The following is a 23596-nucleotide window of genomic DNA, read 5'->3' as shown; positions in this document are numbered from 1 at the left end:
CAAATTTAATTCAGATGACCATTATATCTACTACTGTGGGCAAGAATCCCTTAGAAGAAATGGAGTAACCCTCATGGTCAACAAAAGAATTCAAAATGCAGTATTTGGGTGCAACTTCAAAAACAGCAGCATGATCTCAGTTCGTTTCCGAATCAAAATATTCAACATCACAGTAATTCAAGTCTATGCCCCAACCACTGATGCCAAAGAAGTTGAAGTTGACCAATTCTATGAAGACCTACAAGACCTTCTAGAACTAACACCAAAGAAAGATGTCCTTTTCACCATAGGGGGTTGGAGTGCAAAAGTTAGGAGATACCTGGAAAAACAAGCAAGTTTGGGCTTGGAGTACAAAATGAACCAGGGCAAAGGCTAACAGAGTTTTGTCAAGAAAATATGCTGATGTAGCAAACACCCTTTTCCAATCACCCAAGAGACAACTCTACACATGGATATCACCAGATGGTCAATACTGATATCAGATATTTGTGTTCTTTGCAGCTGAAGTTGGAGAAGCTCTGTACAATCAGTAAAAACAAGACCTGGAGCTGACTGTACCTCCAATCTTAAGCTCCTTATTGCAAAATTCAGGCTTAAATTGCAGAAAGTAGGGAAAATCACTAGGCTACTCAGGTATGACCTAAATCAAATCCCTTATGATCATATAGTGGAGCTGACAAACAGATTCAAGGGATTAGATCCAGTAGACAAAGTGCCCAGAGAACCATGGAAGCATGTGTGTAACATTGTACAGGTGGCAGTGACCAAAACCATCCCAAAGAAAAAGAAATGGAAAAAGACAAAGTGGTTGTCTAAGGATGCTTTACAAATAGCTGAGGAAGGAAGAAAAGCAAAAGGCCAGGGAGAAAGAGAAAGATACACCCATCTGACTGCAGAGTTCTAGAGAATATCAAGGAGAGACATGAAGGCCTTCTTAAATGAACAGTGCAAATAAATAAAGGAAAACAGAAGAATGGGAAAGACTAGTGATCTCTTCAAGAAAATTGGAGATACCAAGGGAACATTTCATGCAGAGATGGGTACAATAAAGGACAGAAACAGCAAGGACCTAACAGAGGCAGAAAAGAAGAAGCGGTTGCAAGAATATACAAAAAAGGTCCTAATGACCCAGATAACCATGATAGTGTTACCACTCACCTAAAGCTGGACATCCTGGAGTGAGAAGACAAATGGGCCTTAGGAAGCATTACTGCAAGCAAAGCTAGTGGAGATGATGGAATTCCAGTTGAGCTATTTCAAATCCTAAAAGATGATGCTGTGAAAGTGCTGCACTCAGTATGCCAGGAAATTTGGAAAACTCAGCAGTGGCCACAGGACTGGAAAAGATGTTTTCATTCCAATCCCAAAGAAGGGCAATGCCAAAGAATGTTTGAAGTACCGTACAATTGCACTCATTTCACATGCTGGCAAGGTTATGCTCAAAATCCTTCAAGCTAGGCTTCAGCAATGCATGAACTGAGAACTTCCAGTTGTACAACCTGGGTTTCAAAAAGACAGAGGAACCAGAGATCAACTTGCCAACATTCATTAGATCATGGAGAAAGCCAGGGAGTTCTAGAAAAACATCTATTTCTGCTTCACTGGCTATGCTAAAAACTTTGACTATATGGATCATGAGAAACTGTGGAAAATTCTTAAAAAGATGAGACTACCAGACCACCTTACCTGTCTCCTAGGAAACATGTATGCAGGTAAAGAAGCAACAGTTAAAACCAGACAGAAAAATGGACTGGTTCAAAATTGGGGAAGGATTATGACAAGGCTATATATTGTCACCCTGCTTATTTAACTTATATGGAGAGTACATCATTCAAAATACTGAGCTGGATGAGTAACAAGCTGGAATTCAGATTGCTAGGAGAAATACGAACATCCTCAAATATGCAGATAACACCATTCTTATGGCAGGAAGTGAAGAAAAACTGAAGAACCTTTTGATGAAAGAAGGTGAAACAGGAGAGAGGGAAAAGCTGGCTTGAAACTCAGCACTCAAAAAACTAAGATCATGGCATCTAATCCCATCAGTTCATTTCAGTTGCTCAGTCATGTCCGATACTTTCTGACCCCATGGACTGCAGCATGCCAGGCCTCCCTGTTCATCAACAACTCCTGGAGTTTACTCAGACTCTTGTCTGTTGAGTCAGTGATGCCATCTCCAACCATCTCATCCTCTGTCGTCCACTTGTCTTCCTGCCTTCAATCTTTCCCAGCATCAGGATCTTTTCAAATGAGTAAGTTCTTCATATCAGGTGCCAAAATATTGGAGTTGCAGCTTCAACATCAGTCCTTCTGATGAACACCCAGGACTGATCTCCTTTAGGATGGACTGGTTGGATCTCCTTGCAGTCCAAGAGACTCTCAAGAGTCTTCTCCAACACCACGGTTCAAAAGCATCAGTTCTTCGACCCTCAGCCTTCTTTGTAGTTCAGTTCTCATACCCATACATGACCACTGGTTTCTCTAAGGAGATCAGTATTTGAAATGGACTTTTGAAACAGACAACTGTCCTGTAGCACATGTAAGATAAATTCTAGCAGATGTCTGTCACCATAAGATGTTTTCATTTTTTCCATTGGTGCAATATTTCTGAAACTTAAATTATTGATAGATTCACTTTTCTTCACTGCAGAAAATGTTATTCGTGAAAATTGACATTTTTAATAGTGAAAGTTAGGAGGCTGATCTTGAAAACACACATCCATGGATGCATAATTATCATGTATGATGGAAGCTCATGTGTTAGCTCATTTCTGGCCCAAGGCCACTGTAGTATCCATTTCTGGTCTAGCATGTTCCTTCCCCTCCCCATATGAAGTTACTACCTTACCTTTTTGCTTCGGTTCTCTGGCAAATCTCAGAGGCTATAAATAATTTAAATTAGACTAATAGATATATTTTGGTTGGAACCCTCAGGGTTTTAAAATCTAAGTATTTAAAAATACTTAGTACCACCGCCTGTGATAAACTCCTCACCCCCCTTATCTGTCTTTCTTCTGAAAATATTTCAGTGGCTACCTGTGCTTCAGGGTTCTGGAGGGGGGAGGGGGGAGGGTGGGCTGCAGGAACAGAAATGGACCCTTCCTTTACAGATAAGGAACACTTGGCAAACCTCCATGGCCCAGAAAGCTTAGTTTCCCATACCACAGTTTTCTTATTTTAGAACTGGTCTAAGCTTTCGAGTGATCAACATTTTTCTAAACATGACACACACATATTGATTTTGACCTCAGAGGGGATGTTAATTAACCCACCATTCGAGAACGACCAGATGAGAGCTGAACATCCCAAGACATTTTCCTGAAAAGCAGAAAATAAGTTTTGGGGCATAGCCAGATGCTTTTCCTTTATATACAACGTTTTCCAATATCCACGGCAGTACACATGGAGGCTGGCTATCTAAAAATCTGTTTTATTTCCTACTGTGTGATCAGTTATTTGCAGATGATGTACAGAAATGTCTAAAAAGTATAGAAGATGAAAGCAATTTTATAATGGTAATTCTAAATAATTCATCTGGTGTAGCATATTGACAGTGGATGACAGTATTTATGGAGAACATTTAAGCTGTGTAGAATATCTATCTGCAAATATTCTGCTGTTATCTATGAATAAGTAGGGACACAAATAATTGAACTCTACAGATAAAACAAAAACTGTTTTTTGATGAAAGTCTTAAACCTCTTCTCCAAGTAAGAAGTTAAAGATATTTAACCTGTCGTTCCTTTGTGACTGTGAGCCCTTCTTTAGCCTATTAGGTGTTATGCATATTTATGAGCAATAAAATATGTAAAACATAAAAGAGGAAGTCAAGGTATGGATAGAGTGAACTGTATAATCAGAGTACAAATAACTGGTAGTTTATTGTATTTATTAATGGAGACTTACTTCTGTAGTGTCTCTTATAGAAAGGGTTAACAGTGACATCTTTCATCGCTGTGGCTTAATCTTCTGGTGGATGCTGTTTTTTCAAAGGAGTGTTTTGCATGAATAATTTAGCTCTGTCAGACTTCATGACAGCCATTTCTGTACATGTACTTGTTTACTGCAAAGAAATCCCTTCTTGAGAAGTAAAAAATCCCTTTAACAGCTATAGAATATCATTCCTTTGTCTTTGAGTCAGAGGCAAGCCCAACAATAAGGATAAGAAAATATTCAAATTGTGTTTTTTCTCAAAGTTACCAAATAAAACCAAGTGAAAACATGTAGCATTATTAAATTGACAGTAAAATGCAAGTGCTGGATTAATAATGATTCCATAGTAGGACTTGCCAGATGGGATCCGTGGGGCTAATGAGATTATAGCAGCTTCTCTGAAGTGCCTGTCTAGCTCTTTGCTCAATCTTTCCCTTTTCCCACGGGCTTTTAGATGAAAGAGCTTACTGTCTTCCATGCCGTGTTCTTAACATAGGTCCTCTTGGTTGAGTTTTTCAGTCTTTTCTGATGTCTTAGGCTGCCTCCCTCTGCTGCCGGTTATGAGACAGTAAACAGTCCTGGTTTGTTTTCATCACACGTTATCTAGGCCGCAAGTTTTTTTGGACATTGGTGAACTTCTTCCAGGGAGCACTCCTTAGAGAATATGGTGCTATGGGCAGCCCCAGGCCAATTCTGTCCTTCTGAGAAAGACTTTGTGTTTCGGGGATGGTGGACTTGAGTAGGATGACCCTGGTGACCTTTAAAAATTGTGAGGTTCCTCTACAGGGATTCTTCCCCAGCTGATCGGGTCATCAGAGGTCTTTGAGGGGCTTCCTAGGCGGCTCAGTGGTCAAGAACCCACCTGTCAATGCAGGAGACATACCGGGGGGGCTTCCTGGGTAGCTCAAATGGTGAAGAATTTACCTGCAATGCAGGACATCTGGGTTTGATCCTTGGGCTGGGAAAATCCTCTGGAGGAGGGCATGGCAACCCACTCCAGTGTTCTTGCCTGGAGAATCCCATGGAGATAGGAACCCAGCAGGCTACAGTCCATAGGGTCGCAAAGTATCAGATAGCACTGAAGCGACTTAGCACACACACACAGGGCCTTTGAGGGTTCAGAGCCTATCCACAGAATTCTTTGAATCAGTGGTCAGGACCTCCCTACACTGATCATAACTATATAAAGTGACCTACAAACTGTCTATTCTCCAGAAGCTTCCAGGATCACTTAGCTCTCAAGCCAACCTTACACTACTGATATTCTCAGAAAGGCACTGGGGACCCTGTGAAGCCAGCTTTATCCTGATGTTTTTGCATACTGTAGCTTGACCATTTTAAAAAGTGTTAGTCTCCTCACTAACCAGACATTAGCCAGAAATTTTAGCAGCTCATATTATGTGAAATAACAACTGGTGAATCTAAGATGGGACTTTTATGGGACTTTTAACAAATATTTAAGTTACTTAACAGGCTGCTGAAAAAATAACCTTACAGTTATTTAATATAGCAAATAGCAATCAAATTTTAGAAATATTTCTGGTCTCCCTTTTTCGCCTAACATTCATTTGTAGAATATATATGACATTTTACATATGGTACCGCTGAATGTGTGCTCTGAAGTTTCATCCCCAATTAAACTTAAGTCTCTGCATTTTGTATGTTTATGCAGAAGATCCACTTTTATCTCGTGAAAGAACATATTGGTTTTCTTTTTAAATACAGTATTTACTAAAGGATTTCTCTTAAGACATTGTGTGAAGTGCTGCTTGCCAAGCTACACAGAAAAAGGTGGTGAAGATGCATACATTAGAATCAAAATGGTACCCAGGAAAGTCATTGGAGGTATATAAGGTGGTGAGACAAATTTGGCTTCATTCTGCAGCCGGTTAGAGGACCCTTTGCTGGAGTTAGTCATAACCTACTTGCCCTCACTTAACTAAGCAATCATAGAGTGATTAATTTGTTATTGTTTGCTGAATAGTTTCTGTTTAGAGTTTCCTGTGTGATTATTTAAGAATGAACTGCCATTGATCTGCTTGTTCTAATCAGAATATATGACTCTCTTACCTTCTGTCCCTTTCCTCTCCCTCTCTCTTTCCTTCCCTTCTTCCTCCTCTCTTTCTTTCTTTAAAGACCTTAGGGCAGTTGGGCTAAAGAAAGGCATGTTCTTCAATCCTGACCCTTACCTTAAGATGTCCATTCAGCCCGGGAAGAAGAGCAGTTTCCCTACCTGTGCCCACCACGGGCAGGAGAGGAGGTCTACCATCATCAGTAACACCACCAATCCAATTTGGCACCGAGAGGTAAGATGATCGTCAGAGACCTTCTGCTTGACAAGAAGTTGGCCAGCCCCATCTCTCTCCACTGGTCTCTGTGTCACTGAGCTGCCCATGGGTGTGGGTAAGATGGCTGAGGTGTCTGGAAGTTGTTAGAAAAAGGGTACAATGAGAAATTCCCTTCTAGCCAGGGGTGGGTCTAGGGTTAAGCAAATGAGGGACTTCCCTCAGATGCGTTATTTATAGGGTTCAGAAGACTCAATGATCAGAATTAATATTCCAATGCAATATTTTTTTAAAGAAATCAAAATAAAGGCAAAAATTAATGATGGGCAAAATATCAAAATTTTGTAAGGACAACATCAGTAACAGTGCCTTGCAGGGCCAAATGGGAGCCTGAGGCAGAAGGAAAAGTCAGTAATATCGATCCCATTTTTATTTAAAATTTTTATATTTTGTTCTAGCACATACTCAATATAAATTAAAGGAAGTTCTCTCCCTACAGGCTTTGGCAAATGTTTTTTTGATTTCTAGATTTTGGTTAATTCCGCGAGGCGGTTGAGGAGCTGTCGTCCTGAGGGAAGGCACATCGTGTTGATGGTGCTTCAGACTTCCTCATAGCTACAACACCCTCCCAGTCATTGCAATGTGCCATATTAGTGACATCAAGCCCAGGGTTTTCCCACTGGAAGTATTTTTTGTCACAGACTGAACAGAGACATTGATTCTCTTCTAGGGAGCAAAGCGTGAATTCTCCTACCATTTCTCAGGGAATCAAGACACAGTTCACATACTAATTTTAATGAGTGTTTCTGAAAGTGAAAGTGCAAGTCACTCAGTCGTGTCTGACTCTTTGCGACCCCATGGACTATACAGTCCATGGAATTCTCCAGGCCAGAATACTGGAGTGGGTAGCCTTTCCCTTCTCCAGGGGATCTTCCCAACCCAGGGATCGAACCCAGGCCTCCCACATTGCAGGCGGATTCTTTACCAGCTGAGCCACCAGGGAAGCCCATGAATCCTGGGGTGGGTGGCCTGTCCCTTCTCCAGGGGATCTTCCTGACCCAGGAATCGAACCGGGGTCTCTTGCGTTGCAGGCGGATTCTTTACCAACTGAGCTAAGACAAATGTATATTGGCATGGGAGTTGCACACTTAATTAAATCACTCCCTAAATGTTTAATGACAATAATATGTTCTAACAATGCTGAACAGTATTTCACTGGAGAGAGAGTTCCAAGAGTTCCAAAACCAATTGGAGAAAAGCTATGGCTGTTTGAAACTTGCCAGCACAGCAAGATGTTTTTCTTGGGCAGTTTTCGTGGTTATTTTAGTGGCTAAATATTGCCAGTTTTTTTATTCCTGGTGTGAAATACTGTCTCCAAATAGTGAATAACTCTTAAGGAAATACCACTTAATTTAACACATTAGAAGCCTAGATGATGGCAAGATGATCACTTAGAAGGCAAAGAGTGGAGATAGTAATGATACTAGCAATAACTTTATTTTTCTAACATTTAATACTTACAGAGTTCTTAGCCATGTTACCAGTACAGGCATGATAAAGGATATGTAAGGGATGATTGTCTCATCTATTTTTGTGATTAATGAACAAAAGCTTAAAATGTTCATGTAACTAGCTATTCAGGGGCAGAAGTAGTGCTTAAACTCTGCTGTCTTATTCTAAGCAAGTGCTTTTTCCATTAAGCAGATTGCTAAACTTCATGGCCCTTTGGGGAAATTAAATTGTTATGACTGTATAAACTTAGTGACCCCTGAGTGTAAAGTTGGCTGGCACTAGTCAGACATCCTTGTTGTTGACCTAGATACTACCAGGGACAGAGACAAATGGTTCAGGTTAGATTTCTGGCTCCATCATTCACTTTTTGAGACCCTCATCATAAAAAGGAACACCTTATCTTTGTAATATATGTGAAAGTGTTTGTAAGTGAGTAAAGTTGGTTATTTTTCTTTTACATCCTTATTAATATCTGATCCAGTTTTTCCCAATGGCGTTCTGAAAACAACAAAGCTTATCTTAACCTCATACTTTTATTTTTCTATCCCAGTAGAAATGTCTCTGTGTGCCTTTTAAATTAAGTAACTTCTATTTGAACATTGTTTTATTTTGCTATAAACCAGGGAAATCATAATATTCCTTAGGTGCTTCTATTTTAACCACTAAGTGAAGGACAATGATGTGCAACTTCAAAATACCATGGGATCAGGAATTAAGTTTACTGTTAATCAGAGTATTGGTTAATTCTAAGCCACCATATAACAGGATATTAAATATTAAAGAGTTAAAATGCAGTAAATGTGGTGAGCACTAAAATTGTATTGTGCATAATTTAATATTTGATAGTATCTCCTCGAACTATTCAACCCAGAAGAGCTGGATGACTGAAGGTGCTTCCTTTGTCATCTAGATCCTGACTGTTGCTTTTTAATCTTTGTGACTGTTCATGATTCTGACTGAATAAAAGATTGACAGTTGTTGCAGATCTTTCTGGCAATGTAGACTCTCTGTGTCATTAGAATTTAAGAGATACTACTTTTTCTTATAGTCATTTACATTAATAAAATGATATACATAATTTCATATTTCTTTTTTGACTTGTGTTATGTTTTGTTTTCAGAAATACTCCTTTTTTGCACTCCTTACTGATGTCTTAGAGATTGAAATTAAAGACAAGTTTGCTAAGAGCCGGCCTATCATTAAGCGTTTCCTGGGGAAGCTCACCATTCCAGTCCAGAGGCTACTGGAGCGGCAAGCCATTGGGTAATCAGGGATCCTGTTGCAAGTAGTTTCCACTGAAGCAACTGAAATGATACTTTGAAGTCCTAGGACTTTTCTCACTGATAAGAAGTGATAACATACTTCTTTTAAAATTGAAAGTGCTGGTATATGCCTTAAAATGTGCAGGACAAAAAGGACTTTATTTTCATGTACCTTTTTTGAGTTATCTATCTTTTCCAAGATGTACCTACTATTAGCATTTCAGCGTAAAATGTCACAGTGTTTAATTGATTTTTGAGTATATTGAAGTCTTGCTATAACAGCCTCTCCTTAGAACAGGATCCCAATATCAGGTTGACACCTCCCAATCCTGATTAACCCTATCCAGAGATGTTTGTTATGCCTGAGATACCAAAACCACCTTATTTTAGGGCCATTTAAAACAGAGCCTGGACTCAGAGATGGTGTGGAGCTCTAAGACATGTACTTAGAGCTCTAAGATATTCATTTAGGCAACTAGAAATTATTCATTGAGAGAATTTTAAAATGTGGTTTGACTTCTGTCTCCTTTCTGTTAGCTTTTTGTAAGCTGTGAATCAAGTAGTTGAGAAATCATAACATGCCTCCCTTCCTTATTATAAATGGTGGATATATATTTTCACACGGTAAGTACCAGCAAACTCAGTAACACAGCTTCTCTGAGGTAGCACTAGGGGGCATCCTTTTCATTTTAGGAGAACATTATGAATGTATGATAACAGTGGTGGTAGTCAGCAGTATCAGTGATGAACAGTATGGCCCTATTCTATGTCAGGAGTTAAGTAAATTACTCTCATCTGCTTCTATAATCTCAACAACTCTGCGAGGTGAACAATGTCGTTATACCCCTTTCAGAGATGAGGAAGCCAGTGGTGGAGCTGGGATTTGAGCAGATCAGTCTGTTCCAGAATCTCGACTGCTCTGCCACACTTTAAGGCTGGCAGTGATGGAATACTCGTTCAGCTAACTGAGAGGTTGATCATTCACAGGCACTTTGCAGCGAATTAACTGTCCTCTTAGCATTTTGACAAGCCACGATTTTTTCAGACATTAGTTTCCTCGTTTGAAAAATAAAGTCTTTAGACCAGATGATCTCAAAGACCCCTTTGAAATCTGAAATTAAGAGATTCTAATGGAATCTAATTCTCTGTCCATTAGAGGCAATGGTTGAGCAAGACCACATAAAGTAGAAATATTATGCTGAAATTCTAGCAGCCTGGTTTAATTTGATAAAACAGGGAAATTACAGTTATTTTTAAGAATAGAAATTATTGCTTCTAGTGGAGATAATACTCTTTTGATGTTGTTGTTCAGTCATTAAGTCATGTCCAACTCTTTGCTACACCATGGACTGCAGCATGCCAGGCTCCTCTGTCCTCCACTATCTTCTGGAGTTTGCTCAAATTCATGTCCACTGAGTCAGTGACACTTTCTAACCATCTTGTCCTTTGTGGCCCCTTCTGCCTTTGCCTTCAGTCTTTCCCAGCATCAGGGTCTTTTCCAGTGAGTTGGCTCTTAGCATCAGGTGGCCAAAGTGTTGGAGCTTCAGCTTTGGGAAGTTTTTAAAAATTATTTTTAGGATTGATAGAAAATGAAAAATTATAATTGGTGAGAATTAACTATTGAAAATATAATGTTTGTAATCTAATTTACATAAGTATAATCATATAATTTATATAATATCTGTGACTTTTGACAGAAGTGTCCATTTATGTGTACCCATAAGAATGATCAAGGAAAAATAAAGCCTTATTAGTGCTTGACTCTCCTGTTAACTTGCCGACTTTCATTCAGTCTTTTAAAGAATGGACACATAATACTGCCTAGCATAGATTCTGTGTATATTGGAAGGAAGTCCAGCATGAATTTGCGATATGCCAGAATTATGAAATATTTCCACACAAATATATCAAAAGCATTGCCTGATATTTAGGGGTTTGCTTTATTAAATAAATATGATGCTCCATATTAGTGTATCTGCTCTCAGCATCTAAATATATTTTTAATCTGATTATTACTTTCTATCAAGTAATTGATACATCTTGAAAAATAATGAGTTTTCTTTACTTATGTGTTTGTAGACTGAAACTCTCTGAAGTAATTGAAGTTTCATATGGTGAAATTTTATAGGCTGAGCTGAAACTCCTTTCTGATTACCTGTTTCAAGAGTACTGGTTTGAATGTGACCTTTTTCTCAGAAAGTGGCTTGCATTCTGTCCAAAAAGCACATCACTTTCCCATGCTTTGTCGTTTGTTCTGATTACACTAGTGAGAAAATGTCTCGATCAGGCAGTGGGAGTTCTTTGGCACTTATTCTTTATAATTATATACCATAATAATATATAATATAGGGTACACAATTATCTATCACAGGAAAGAGGCAGGATGAGTCAGATGAAGCTAAGAATAAGAAGCAGGTGAATCCCCTGGCAGTCACTTAGCAAGGATGGAACCCCCTTGACTTGGAATTTCTGAATAGGGAGTCTTCCCTGTACTTACAGATGGTAGAGTTGAGTATCTTGTCAGTTTGGGTTAAAAACAGCACTAATACCTATTAAAAATCTTTTTTCAAAGTAAAGAGTCTCATTTGTTAAATTTATTCAACAAATATGCGGATGTGTATACGTATGGTATCTACTAAATGTTAAGCACAGTTTGGGGTATTGGGAATATGATAATGAGCAAAAGAATGGATCCCATTCTTAGAATCCCTGCTAAACATTTACTTCCTAGCTAAAATTCATCACTTTTTAAAGTCTTCATCATCAGCACCAACACTTTACTTTTATTGCCCAAAGAGGAGGAGAGGAGAGTCAATTTGATTTTAGCAAAGAAGGGAAGATTTTATTATTCCAAGACTGAATGTCCAAAGAGATGGATGAGGACCACAGTACTGAGAGCAGGTTCAGGTAGCTTGCTGCTGGCTTCATGCATTAGTGGACAAAGGTGGAGCGTCTCTGCGTGTCAGGCACTCTCCAAATGCTGGAAGACAGCAGTCAAGGAAAGAGACATCACTTCTGTTATGCAGGTTGCAGTCACTGTAGAATTATTGGAACACTCTAATGTAGTAGCATTTAACATACTTGTATCATCTAATAGTTAATGCCAAAACATCCCTTTACAAAAAATTTTTTTCTTAAAATATCAGCTTAAATATACAAAACATCGTGATATCAATTGCATTGGGATGAGCCATGAGTAAATATCATTAAAATCCATGCTACTTAAAGCAGCCAAGGATTACGGAAAGTGCTCATAAAATGAGATATGATCTGGGGCCTAACAGAGCAGGGGCATCTGTGTCATAGATATCTGTGTTCTAATCCTGGTTCTGTCACTTAATTGTTGTCTGGCCTTGGGCAAGTTACCTATCCTCTCTCTGCCTTAGCTCCCTCCTCTAGAAAACAGGGCCACCACCTGGCTCACAGGGGAATGATGATGCATGCAAAGCCCTTATTAGGGTGTTAGCACTCAGATGGGGGAAACAAAGCGTTTTAAGAGCATCAATCAAATATTTATTACAAAATTTATAGGGAAGAAAAAAAAATCTTATTGTTTTAAGAAATTCTTTGTATGAAGCCAAAGAAATTCATAAGAGCTGAACTGGGACTTTACATTAGCATGTGTTCTTTTAAACAGATAGTGTCTATTTAAAATTATGCCGAGGAGGTAGAGAAGAAGGGAAATCTTGTGTAGATGAGTAATCATAGGGACTGGAGGCTCTGAAGTCTGCAGCGGTGCAAGTGTTAGGTGGAGGCCTTGTGTTTCCTCCCGAAGCTGCCAATAGAGGGCAGTGTGAGAGCGGAGATGGATGATCTAGTCCTGTCCCTCTGGTTATTTTCCTTAATTAAGAGTTGTTTGCATACAAGGAAATGATGTGATTGTATTTGACTTTGATAAATAAACACAGAGTTGAAAAATATCAACTATTTCATCCTCCAGGAAGCCGAAGGCCTGAGCCTGGAGCTCCGATGGAGCAGAAGCTAGGCAGGGCCAGCTGTGTGGGCCCCTCCCGCCCGCCGGCCAGGATGGCAACAAGACCCCTCCAGGGGGTGCAGCCTGCTTCTCCAGCCATCCCATCAGCATCACTCACACGTTGCGCAGAGAATCAGTGATAGTCACCCCCACCAAGTGAGGGCCCAGAGCGAGCCCTTTATTCTACAAACGAGGAAGGGGAGGTGCTGCAGCCCCTGCCCCTCACACATCGGAGCAGCTCTCAGAGCCTGGCCTGTTCACACTCAGCTCTCTGCTAGCTCCCACTCCTGTTCTTCAGGATATAGCAGCCCTGTGCCCTCCACGTGATGACCCTTAGCTCGTCTGTCTTTTCTTTTGTCCGTGGCACATGGCATATCGTAGTTCCCCAACCAGGGGTCAAACCCCCGCCCCTTCCAGTGGAAGCTCGGAGTTGTAACTGCTGGACTACCAGCGAATTCCCCGTGCCTGCCTTTTTAGAGGGGCTTCCCTGGTAAAGAGTCTGCCTGCAGTGTGGGAGACCCGGTTCAATCCCTGGGTCTGGAGGACCCCCTGGAGAAGGGAATGGCTACCCACTCCAGTATGCTTGCCTCATGCTAAATGCCAAGGAACCAGGCCCTCTATTCATTTATACTTGAGTCAGAAAACACTCAAAATTTTAGGCCTTTTCCAGCTCCTTGATGGCTTTTAAAATGTCCTTTTCCTGATCAATCTTAGCAGTGAGAGAACAAATCAGTGCCCTTTGAAAAATCATAACAACATTGTATTGCATTTTGTATTATATTGCATTTACTAATAATTTTCCTTGTGACAAGATTCCCTTTTATCCCTGGGTTTATAAGTATTCATTTGTACAAATGAATAATATTACGTTGAGTCTAACATGCCTTTTCATTTTCTCATGAGTCTGAGAGTTCTAAGAGACATATGTGGAGTTTAGGGGGTGGCCTGCAGGAAGGAGATGAAGCCTACAGCAGAGAAGCAGGATGAAAAGACCATTTCTATTCTTGCAGTGATCAGATGCTCAGCTACAACCTTGGCAGAAGGCTCCCAGCTGATCATGTGAGTGGGTACCTCCAGTTCAGAGTGGAGGTCACATCTTCTGTGCACGAAGGTGAGATATCTGTGTAAATACACCACTGTCGTAGAACTTGTTACATCTTACTGTTGCCAGTTTACATTTGAATAGAATTGTTTGTATCCTGTTCTGAACATAAAATAGCTATCGAATGATAGCTGAAGTTTTCCAAGCAGATATGAAAGCCTGTTTGTATATAAAATAAAATCTCACTTAGGTTTTTATCTGTGTTTGGAAACTGGGATGTGGCATTTTCAGCAGTAGTGAACATATAAAACCTCATGTGTCAGGCTGGCCAGCAGTATATGTACCTGCTTAGTAGTGAGCAGTGAATCTCAGCATGTTGGTGATAACTGTAAAGCAGTCTCCAGCCTTTTGGGCACCAGGGACTGGTCTCATGGAAGACAGTTTTTCCACAAACCAGGGATGTGGGGGGTGGCTTTGTGGTCATCCAAGTGCGCTCCATTCGTCATGCTGCCATGGACAGGAAGTGGGGCTCAGGCGTCACGTGAGTGATGTGGAGAGGCTGTGAGCGCAGACGGGGCTTCACTCCCTTGCCTGCCGCCCACCTTCTGCTGTGTGGACTTTGCCAGTGTGCGCCCCTGGGGTTGGGGACCCTTGCTGTGAAGAGCCCTCTGTGGGATGACTGAATTCTTTGAACAGATTGGTGGCAAAGGATTGGGATATTAAAAGTTAATTCGTAATAACGCCTTTGTTTTTATAAATGCTGTTTTCTCCTTCAGATGCCTCTCCGGAAGCTGTTGGCACAATACTTGGAGTCAGTTCTGTGAACGGAGACCTAGGAAGCCCTTCCGATGAGGAGGACATGCCAGGGGGCCATCACGACAGCCCAGTTTGTTCCAATGGCCCAGTTTCTGAGGAAAGTGCTGATGGGACCCCCAAGCATTCGCTCAGGACTAGTTCTACTCTGGAAATAGACACAGAGGAATTAACTTCTACGTCTTCAAGGACCTCACCTCCCAGAGGACGTCAGGATTCACTCAATGATTATTTAGATGCTATTGAACACAGTGGCCATTCTAGGTCAGGTGCAGCTACTTGCTCGGAGAGGCCTGTGGGAGCCTCTCCAAAGCTAAGGAGTAGTTTTCCCACTGACACAAGGCTCAATGCAATGCTTCATATCGACTCAGATGAAGAAGACCATGAGTTCCAGCAAGACCTGGGCTATCCATCCTCCTTGGAGGAGGAGGGAGGGCTGGTCATGTTTAGCAGGGCATCGAGACCTGATGATGGGAGCCTGACTTCTCAGACAAAGCCAGAAGACAACCCAGTGGAGACCGAGGAAGCCTCCCTTAACGAAGCTGCTTCCTTCGAGGACAAGCCGGGAAATCTTCCAGAGCTTGCGGAGACCTCTGTACCCTCAGGCCCGGGCCCAGATGAAAGCGAGAATGGCCCAGAGTCTCAACCGAGTGTGGACCAGGCCAGCACTGACTTGTGTGGCTCTCAGGAGGCGGATCAGCCCACAAGTGGGGCCGACACGGGCACTTCTGACACGTCGGGGGGTAGCCGAAGAGCCGTCAGTGAGACGGAGTCCCTCGATCAGGGGTCCGAGCCTTCCCAGGTGTCCTCAGAAACAGAACCCAGCGACCCTGCCAGGACAGAGAGCGTGAGCGAGGCCAGCACCAGGCCCGAGGGGGAGAGTGACCTGGAAGGGGCCGACAGCTCCTGCAATGAGAGCGTTACCACGCAGCTCTCCTCGGTGGAGACCCGGTGCTCATCCCTTGAGAGCGCACGGTTTCCTGAAACGCCAGCCTTTTCTTCTCAGGAGGAGGAAGACGGAGCCTGTGCAGCAGAGCCCGCCAGCAGTGGCCCTGCTGAAGGGTCCCAGGATTCCACATGCACTCCTGGGTCCTTACCCGTGGTGCAGGCGCCCAGCGGAGAGGAGGAAGGGCCAGGGTCAGGATCGGCCCCTGTACCTGACCAGGAGGAGGTGGGGACGGTCTGGCAGCGGCGGGGGAGCCTGGAGGGAGCTGCTGCTGCCGCTGAGAGCCAGCCCCAGGAAGAGGGTGCTGCTCGGGATACCCCAGGGGCTTGTGAAGGGGCCACTGCCCAGGAGGAGGGCGCGATTGGAGGTAGGATGTAGAAGACAGTGTGGCCCGTGTCTCAGGCATACCTGCTCAGAGGGTTGCCTCTCAATGTAAATTGTGCTGCAGGTCAGATATTAGCGGATTCTTCACCTTTGGGTTCAACAGCTTCTTTTTTTTTTTTTTTTTAAATGGATCTTCTATTGCTGAAATAAGAGGGCTGTCAAATAATGAACTTCAAGGCTCTGTATCAATGTGGGCTCCTGCTTTCCCTAGGAAAGTGGCCTGTTGGGTGGGGGGGCCTGTGGTCCTTGGAACCCTGGAGGCCTGGAGTGCCTCAGGGCAGATGTCCAGGAGCAAACCGCCTGTGTGCGTGCTGTGCACCGTTGCATTCACCCGCCCAGGGCTCGGCTCTCTCATCTGGGCAGTGCGAAGAAGCGTTTCATAAGGAATCTCTAGGTGTGTAGATACAGAACCAGACAGGCTGGCAGCATCTACCAGTATTATCTGTGAGGTTTTCTGGAACGTCTCAGGTCACTCCTCATTGCACGAAGCTTCAACACAGACGGCTCATGTGTGCTTTGCGTCTAAAGTCGTTTTTTGCCTTCTGCAGTATAAGAAATGTCAGTTAAGTTAGGTGATGTGTTCTGATACTTGGAAATATGCTGTTTGAGTGTCTGAGGATGCAAATTTACATGTAAACTTTGCTCTCTCTCTCAGTGAATGGGGACTGGTAGAATGCTTCCTTCAAACTCTTCTATTATAGATGCATCAAAAAGCCCGAGGATAATTTCATATGCCTAAATAGCATAGACTCAGAAATAGAAATGATTTTCTTATTCTGTAATTTATTTGCTACCTAAAGCATCCCCTTTTTCCTTCCTCCATATTTTTTTCTCCATTCATTATCTTGATGTCACTGCGTGACCCTGAAGCGTTGGTGCATGACTAGAACCGAGGCCAGTGTGGGAACAGAAAGAGGAGAAGAGGGGTGGGAAATGTGACTGGCCCCAGGATTTATGTAAAGTGGTTTTTTTTTTTTTAACAAAGGCTGTTTTGACACTGAATGGGAAAACAATACCCAGGTAACTGTTCACCTTTAATCCTAGGTTGTCAGTCCAACGGCCACCAGCCACTGCGATCGCTGCCTTCAGTTCGCCAGGACGTTAGCCGGTACCAGAGGGTGGACGAGGCTCTCCCACCAAGTGAGGAACTGCTACCTAAAGGGCTCACCTTGATGAAAGGGTGCAAGGGAGACAGGATCCACGGGACTTAAAGGATGGATGCCCAGGACCCCAGAAGAAGGGAGCTGGCAGCTGCCACTCGACTGAGCAGATAGTCTGGGAAGTGCTTGGCTGTCGGCTCCTGGCTGGCACTGTTCCATCAGATGAAAGGGCAGCTGGGGAAAGTAAATAAAGGGAAAGAAGTCCAGATGTTATGGACAACTGGGTATACAATAGAAAAACTTTAAATTTGCCTAATGACAGCATGAGTTTTCAATTATTACACGAATATTCAATTATTGTGTAATTAATTATTATACAAATATTTCAGTTGTTACACATATAGAGATTGTAACAAATAGGTAGAATCTCTTGGAAAAGCTTTAGCTCTGTGTAGGTAGAATCTCTTGGAAAAGCTTTAGCTCCATGTATTATACTGTTTTTTATTTATTTGTAACATTTTAAGTCATTAAGTACAGGGTCCTGGTTTTTCTCTTAGGGATATCCAGAGAAGTATTATTAATTTCAGAAGTTACTATTTTTTTTGGAGTATGATGATTATCTGGGGATTTGAAAGACATTTAATTTCCTTCACTTTCTTTTTTTTTTTTTGGACTAAAAAAAGTCCTTGATTTTATTTTATTTTTTTTTTCATCTATTTTTATTAGTTGGAGGCTAATTACTTAACAATATTGTAGTGGTTATTTCCTTCACTTTCAAGAAACACATAGCACTTAAAGGAGACATAGGTGAGGACTAGGGATGCTAGGAAAGTTATGAAACCTAAATTCAGAGAACTGAGTGATGCCCATGGCCAATCATTGGCTGGATATAATTTAAACTCTATTTAAGTTTCTAGAATCCCTTAAAGCAATATTACTCTGTGAGAGCAAGGCATTTTGGTAAACGATGATATTAATAATAGTAAATACTGCATTTAAGAACATCCTGGAAAATACATCTTTCTGCCTTATTGCTTTTCATTCTGATGCACCTCTCTGTTCACTCTCTTATATGTGATCATGGCAAGAAGCTGATCCCTTTGGCTCTCTGTGTTTAAAAAATGGTAGGACATAAGAGGGGAGAGATGGTATGCATTTAAAAGGCTAAAATGCTGAGTGGTCAGTTCAGGTGAATTCTGACAAAAGAGCTGAAGGATGCTATGTGCAATTTGTCGAAATATTGAATCATTTGGAAATACTATTGTGCACAGATCCTCCCCTTGTTCATATATTTGGATAACTGAGGGTGATTATTCATAGGAGGCATATATTTTAAGCAGTTTTAAAAAATAAACCAAGAGATAGATTAACCATTGTGTCATCTTAAGCAGGTTGGAGGTGGGGGAGGGAAACTTCCTTACTACTTACCCTTGCAGAAAACATTAGGGGCAGAAAAGAAAAATGTTCCTGGGTGATATATAGATATAATTGGAGAAAATTGAATTAGAAACATCAGGAGAGAATTGTGGGAGAGCTTGTTTACATGCATATGTAAACAATTAATAATGAGTAATTGGAGTTTCAGGCACCTGGACATGAGGCATGGCATTGTGTCAGTGTATGGATAAATGGCATCCTCCTGGCCACCTCTGATGAGATCGGGTGCATTCAGGGTGGTATGGCTGTAGCCTGCTGGCTACATCTGAATTCTGTTGGACTCATAATTTGGTCTCTAGATTGTATTTAAGAAAGACAGGTACTTTCCTGCTGAAATTATGTCCACTCTTTGTGCTGTTTCCGTGCATTTGTTTCAACACTGGTATTTTCATTACACAGATGTAGTACTGAAATTTTAAAATTTAAAAAAATTAACAATTGACTGTTCATTTTAACAACTTAATATATCCAAAATGAGAAAAGCACCTTAGTAGTATATTCAATTTAATGAGTAACTGATGAACAGGAGGAAAATTCTTGAGTTGTTCCTTCTTATGTACTATTAACTTACAAATTTGGGGTCTTACATTATCATGAATCAGTTACAGATTATGTCTGAGCATACCTGATGACTGTTCAAACTGTGTCCCCACACTGCTTCGCTCTCTCCTATTCCCAGTCTGTCTCATCTGTTGACAGTTTATTTAATCACTTGGCTGCCTGTGTTATTTGTCTGTCCTGTCCCGGCCAGTTCTCTGCCTTCCTTTCCTCACTGGGCACTGTGCAGCTAGCAGTCTCTGGCTGTGCTTCTAACTTAGAGCTATGGCATTCTGTGTTCACACATTGTCTCATGGGAGCCTCAGCTAAGGGGATCTACTTGGAGTGTGCAGATTGGTCAGTCTCTTAAATGACCTGGCTGAATTATTTTAAGGTTAGGGTTATACTTTCAACGTCACTTATTGTAGTACCTGGGGGTTTCCCAGGTGGTGCTAGGGGTAAAGAACTTGCCTGCTAATGTAGGACATGTAAGACACATGGGTTTGATCCCTGGGTTGGGACGATCCCAGAGGAGGGCATGTCAACCCACTCCAATATTCTTGCCTGGAGAATCCCCACAGACAGAGGAGCCTGGTGGGCTACAGTCCACAGGGTCACAGAGAGTTGGTCATGACTGAGCGACTTAGAATGCGTGCATACATTATAATACCTAGAACTTATGTAGTGCTTTACAATTTAAAATGCATCTTAAATGTTTTTAAAAAAATTCTTTGTAACAATTTTGTGAAGTAGGTCAAGAAAGTCTTATCTGTAGCTTATAGATCGATGGGTAGAAATCAACTGATCTGATTCTTTATAGATGGAGAAAGCAAAGCCCAGATAAGTTAAGTAACTTAAGATTTCATACTAGTAAAAGTTGAGATGGGCTTCCCTGGTGGCTCAGAGTGTGAAAAATCTGCCTGCAATGCAGGAGACCCTGGTTTGATCCCTGGGTTGGGAAGATCCCCTGGAGAAGGGAATAGCAGCCTACTCCGGTATTCTTGCCTGGAGAATTCTATGGACAGAGGAGCCTGGCGAGCCCCTCTCCATGGGTCACAAAGAGCCAGACATGACTGAGCAACGAACACACAAAAGTTGAGACAGAGTCTCAAACATTTTTTCCTCCTCTATGATTTAAGATTATAATGATAGGGACTATTGTGTAGGTAGATGAAAGTAAATTCTGAAAGCTTGGTTAGTGGCAAAGTGGTGACATATTTTGGTATTAGGCCCAGGCAACACCTGAAATTAGAGACTTTGGGCAGTGCTCTGAAACTTTATTACATTGTGTTTTGAGGGCAGACCTAGGAAGACTGAGAAGATGCTCAGCTGTCTCTTCTTTCCAGGTTAAAGTTACTTAGCAGAACCTCTCCCTGGGAGGCCCTCACATAGAAGAAGAGCAGTGACAGTATTAACACCATCTTTTGGTGCAGATGGGTTTGGTCTTTTAAGCATCTGTGTTGGACTCAGAAGCGTCTTTTCCTCTGTGTATGTCATTATCCCCACACCTGCAGAATGGGGTACTGAGGCATGATCCCCCATTCTTGACTCTTCTTTTTCTTCTTCCTTATTATTACTGTTGCTATTTTAGCTTATATTTGCCTTAAAAATATGTGTGTATGTGTGTACTAACATACAGTGAGGAAGCCATCCAATAAAGCTTGCTTCTCTCTGAAGATTTGCAAATTCAATTAAGGGGACACAGGGATGTCGTTGCTACGCTTCTTCACTCTTTTAGCTGACTGTGTGGTCATCTATATGTCAGGGTCATAACTTAGTCTCCGAACATCTGTTTGATCTCATTTTATGTAAAGCAGTTTTCCTGCTTTGTTTGCTTCTTCCAGCCTCATTCCTCCTATCTCAGGTTCAGGGAGCAGATCTTGGACTTAGTACAAAGACTGCCTCGGCTGTAATGATGATCTACCGATTGGTTCTCAAACTCTTATTTTTGTTTTAGGCCGTGGACCCTGTCCTGTGACCTTGCAGGCTATATAACCCCAACTACTGGTTGAGAGACGTTCCAATGAGCCATACAAAATAAGAAAGCTCTGGTTCTTAAAAGCGGCATGGCTCTCTTGAGAGCCTTGCAGGGAAACTGGTTGAGTTAAACATGTACTGAGTGCCTTAAGAATCTGCTGTATCTTATTCTGAGATGATTGATAGGCTGGCAGCTGGAGGCCATTCAAGGCTGAAGCCCACTCAGATGTTATCAGCATGACAAATCTTGGTCTTTTAAGCATTAAGATGAGTGAGAAAAAAAGAATGGTCAGCTCAGCCCCTTCTGAAAAGCTATTTTATTTTTCTCTTATTGCCTCCAGTATAATTGTGACTTAATCCATGGCTGAACTGGAGACAACAGGAAGCTGTTGAAAAATATTTTTCCCCCGAAAGGGTAGGAATAGGAATAGATTCAGGATGAATAACTCACTGATGAACAGTGGACTCTTACAGAATCTAGATTAGTGTATTACTTATATGGTGGGTTCAGATGGGTAGCCCTGGAAAGACACAGGGGAATGGTTACCATGTTTTTTTTTTTGTGATTGTGCACTGTTGTTATTAGAACATCCTTTGAAATAAAGGTTTAAAAGAAGGCAGTGAATCTGAAAAGTACAATTAATCTTATAGAATTTTTACTCTGTTTAAAGCTAGGGACTCAGTCTCTAGAACCTTAAAGTTATTTTTAAGGAAGAAAATTCATGCTTTTAATCTAAAAAGCTTCTTCCTTACAAACTGAATATTAAGAGATTTGAGATTTTTAAATTTTTTAAAACTTTTTATTCGAACATAACATGCATGAAGAAAAGAGCCCATTCCGCCTGCTACATTCCCACAAACGGAGCCCCCGTGGGCAGCCGGCACCGCCTCAGTTGTTCCTTGTGGCCCCTTGCCGTCTCCCACTCTCACTGCTAGAGAGCAGGGGGACCTACTGTCTTGACTCCCAAAGGCATAGACAAGTTTAACTTACTTTTGTACTTTATACAAATGGTATCATAATTCCTTGATTGTTTCAATAAGGAAAGATTTGTAGCATCTATTACAAAGCTTATTTCCTTAAGAGTACTTTTAGTTCATTATAACTTGTTCATCTCACCACTTTGGTGAGGATACCATGATTATCATTCTCATACTGAGCCTGTAAGTTTATTTCACAACACTCAGGTGTTTCATTTTTCTAAACCCAGTTATAATGAAGTCAGGCCCCGCTCACAGTCCTCTCACCGCGTTGGTTCATGTAGACAGTTCGGTACTGGCTTCCCTGAGGTGTGACTCACCCTGTCTAGACATCGATTCTTCCCAGCCTCAGCACTCGCTGAGATGGGTTCATGTCTTCATCTCATCACCTGGGTGGTCCAGTGGAGACCAAGGTCTGTGTGAAGGGCGTGAGAAAGAAGAATGATGAGATGAAGAGGGGCCTTAGGGTTGATCCCTGCTCCATGCCCATATGGGCTGATTCCAAAAGTTGAAACTATCTAAGACCTCACCTTCCTGCCCCTGGGATAGACACTGACAGTGGCTTGGTGCAGATTTTGACACTTTCTAATTCTGCAGCTGCCCCTTATTGTCCAGCTATTTAAAGGGGGATATTATTAATATAGTTGAATTTCAGGGTATCTAAGTGTCCCGTTGCTCCTGGATTCCAGTTTGGAGAATTTAGACTGAAATTGTCTCTTGTGAGCCTGTACTTCAGGACCTCTGAGAAGCCCCGTGTTAGCTCCATGGGTTTGTACAGTGAATTAGCTACATTTTTAAGTTCTTATTAATTTGTGTGGGTGTTCTTAAATTTTCTTGTGCTTAGGAGTCACCTGGGAAGGTTGTTAAAAATGTAGATAACTGAATGCTGGCTTCAGATAGTCTGATTCTGAAGAGCTGGGGTATCTCCTGGGAATCTGCATTTACATTGATCCTCACAGTGATTCTGACACATACTTTCAGAGCCTCATACCTTGAGATACATTTCTCTACATCATAGTTTTCAAACCTTTTTATTGCCATGAAGCTCTTTATGGAAATGAAGTCTTATGTGGAAAACCAAATGCACAAAAGATAATATTGGAGCTGCAGTGACCTAAGTGCAGTTAGCAGGTGGTTTTCAGGACCCCAGAGCCTCTGGACCAAAAGTATGAATGGGTTTAGGGTCTATGTTGGAAATTCTGGCCCAGACATAAGATGGTGCTAGGTCCTTACTGAACCTAATGTAGTAAAATGCATGTCACTTGCCGACTCATGTTATTTTAGATATGAAAGGGACCTTAGCAATGCTTGCTTCTGTCCTCTAATTTTTCAGGTAAAGAAACTGTGGTCCATAGAGGTGTCTTAAGTTGTTGAACATCACGTAGCAAAAGTGTGACAAAGCCATGGCTAGATATAG

General features: G+C 41.6%; 1 protein-coding gene across 5 annotated transcripts in view; it reads left to right on the top strand.

The window, feature by feature from the left end:
- HECW2 (HECT, C2 and WW domain containing E3 ubiquitin protein ligase 2) overlaps positions 1–23596 on the top strand; it is a 420734-nt gene that overhangs the window by 280188 nt on the left and 116950 nt on the right. For all 5 annotated transcript variants that reach the window (XM_070458479.1, XM_070458478.1, XM_070458476.1 and 2 more), the window contains 5 exons: positions 6070–6239; positions 8851–8993; positions 13976–14076; positions 14784–16133; positions 17195–17290. In XM_070458479.1, the coding sequence (XP_070314580.1) occupies positions 6070–6239; positions 8851–8993; positions 13976–14076; positions 14784–16133; positions 17195–17290 (1860 nt within the window). The remainder of the gene's footprint in view (positions 1–6069; positions 6240–8850; positions 8994–13975; positions 14077–14783; positions 16134–17194; positions 17291–23596) is intronic.

The sequence above is a fragment of the Odocoileus virginianus genome, chromosome 30 (genome assembly GCF_023699985.2).
Source record: "Odocoileus virginianus isolate 20LAN1187 ecotype Illinois chromosome 30, Ovbor_1.2, whole genome shotgun sequence".
In the NCBI taxonomy this organism is placed as follows: domain Eukaryota; kingdom Metazoa; phylum Chordata; class Mammalia; order Artiodactyla; family Cervidae; genus Odocoileus; species Odocoileus virginianus.
The sequence above is the reverse complement of the archived record's forward strand: the minus strand, read 5'-3'. Positions and strand labels throughout refer to the sequence as shown.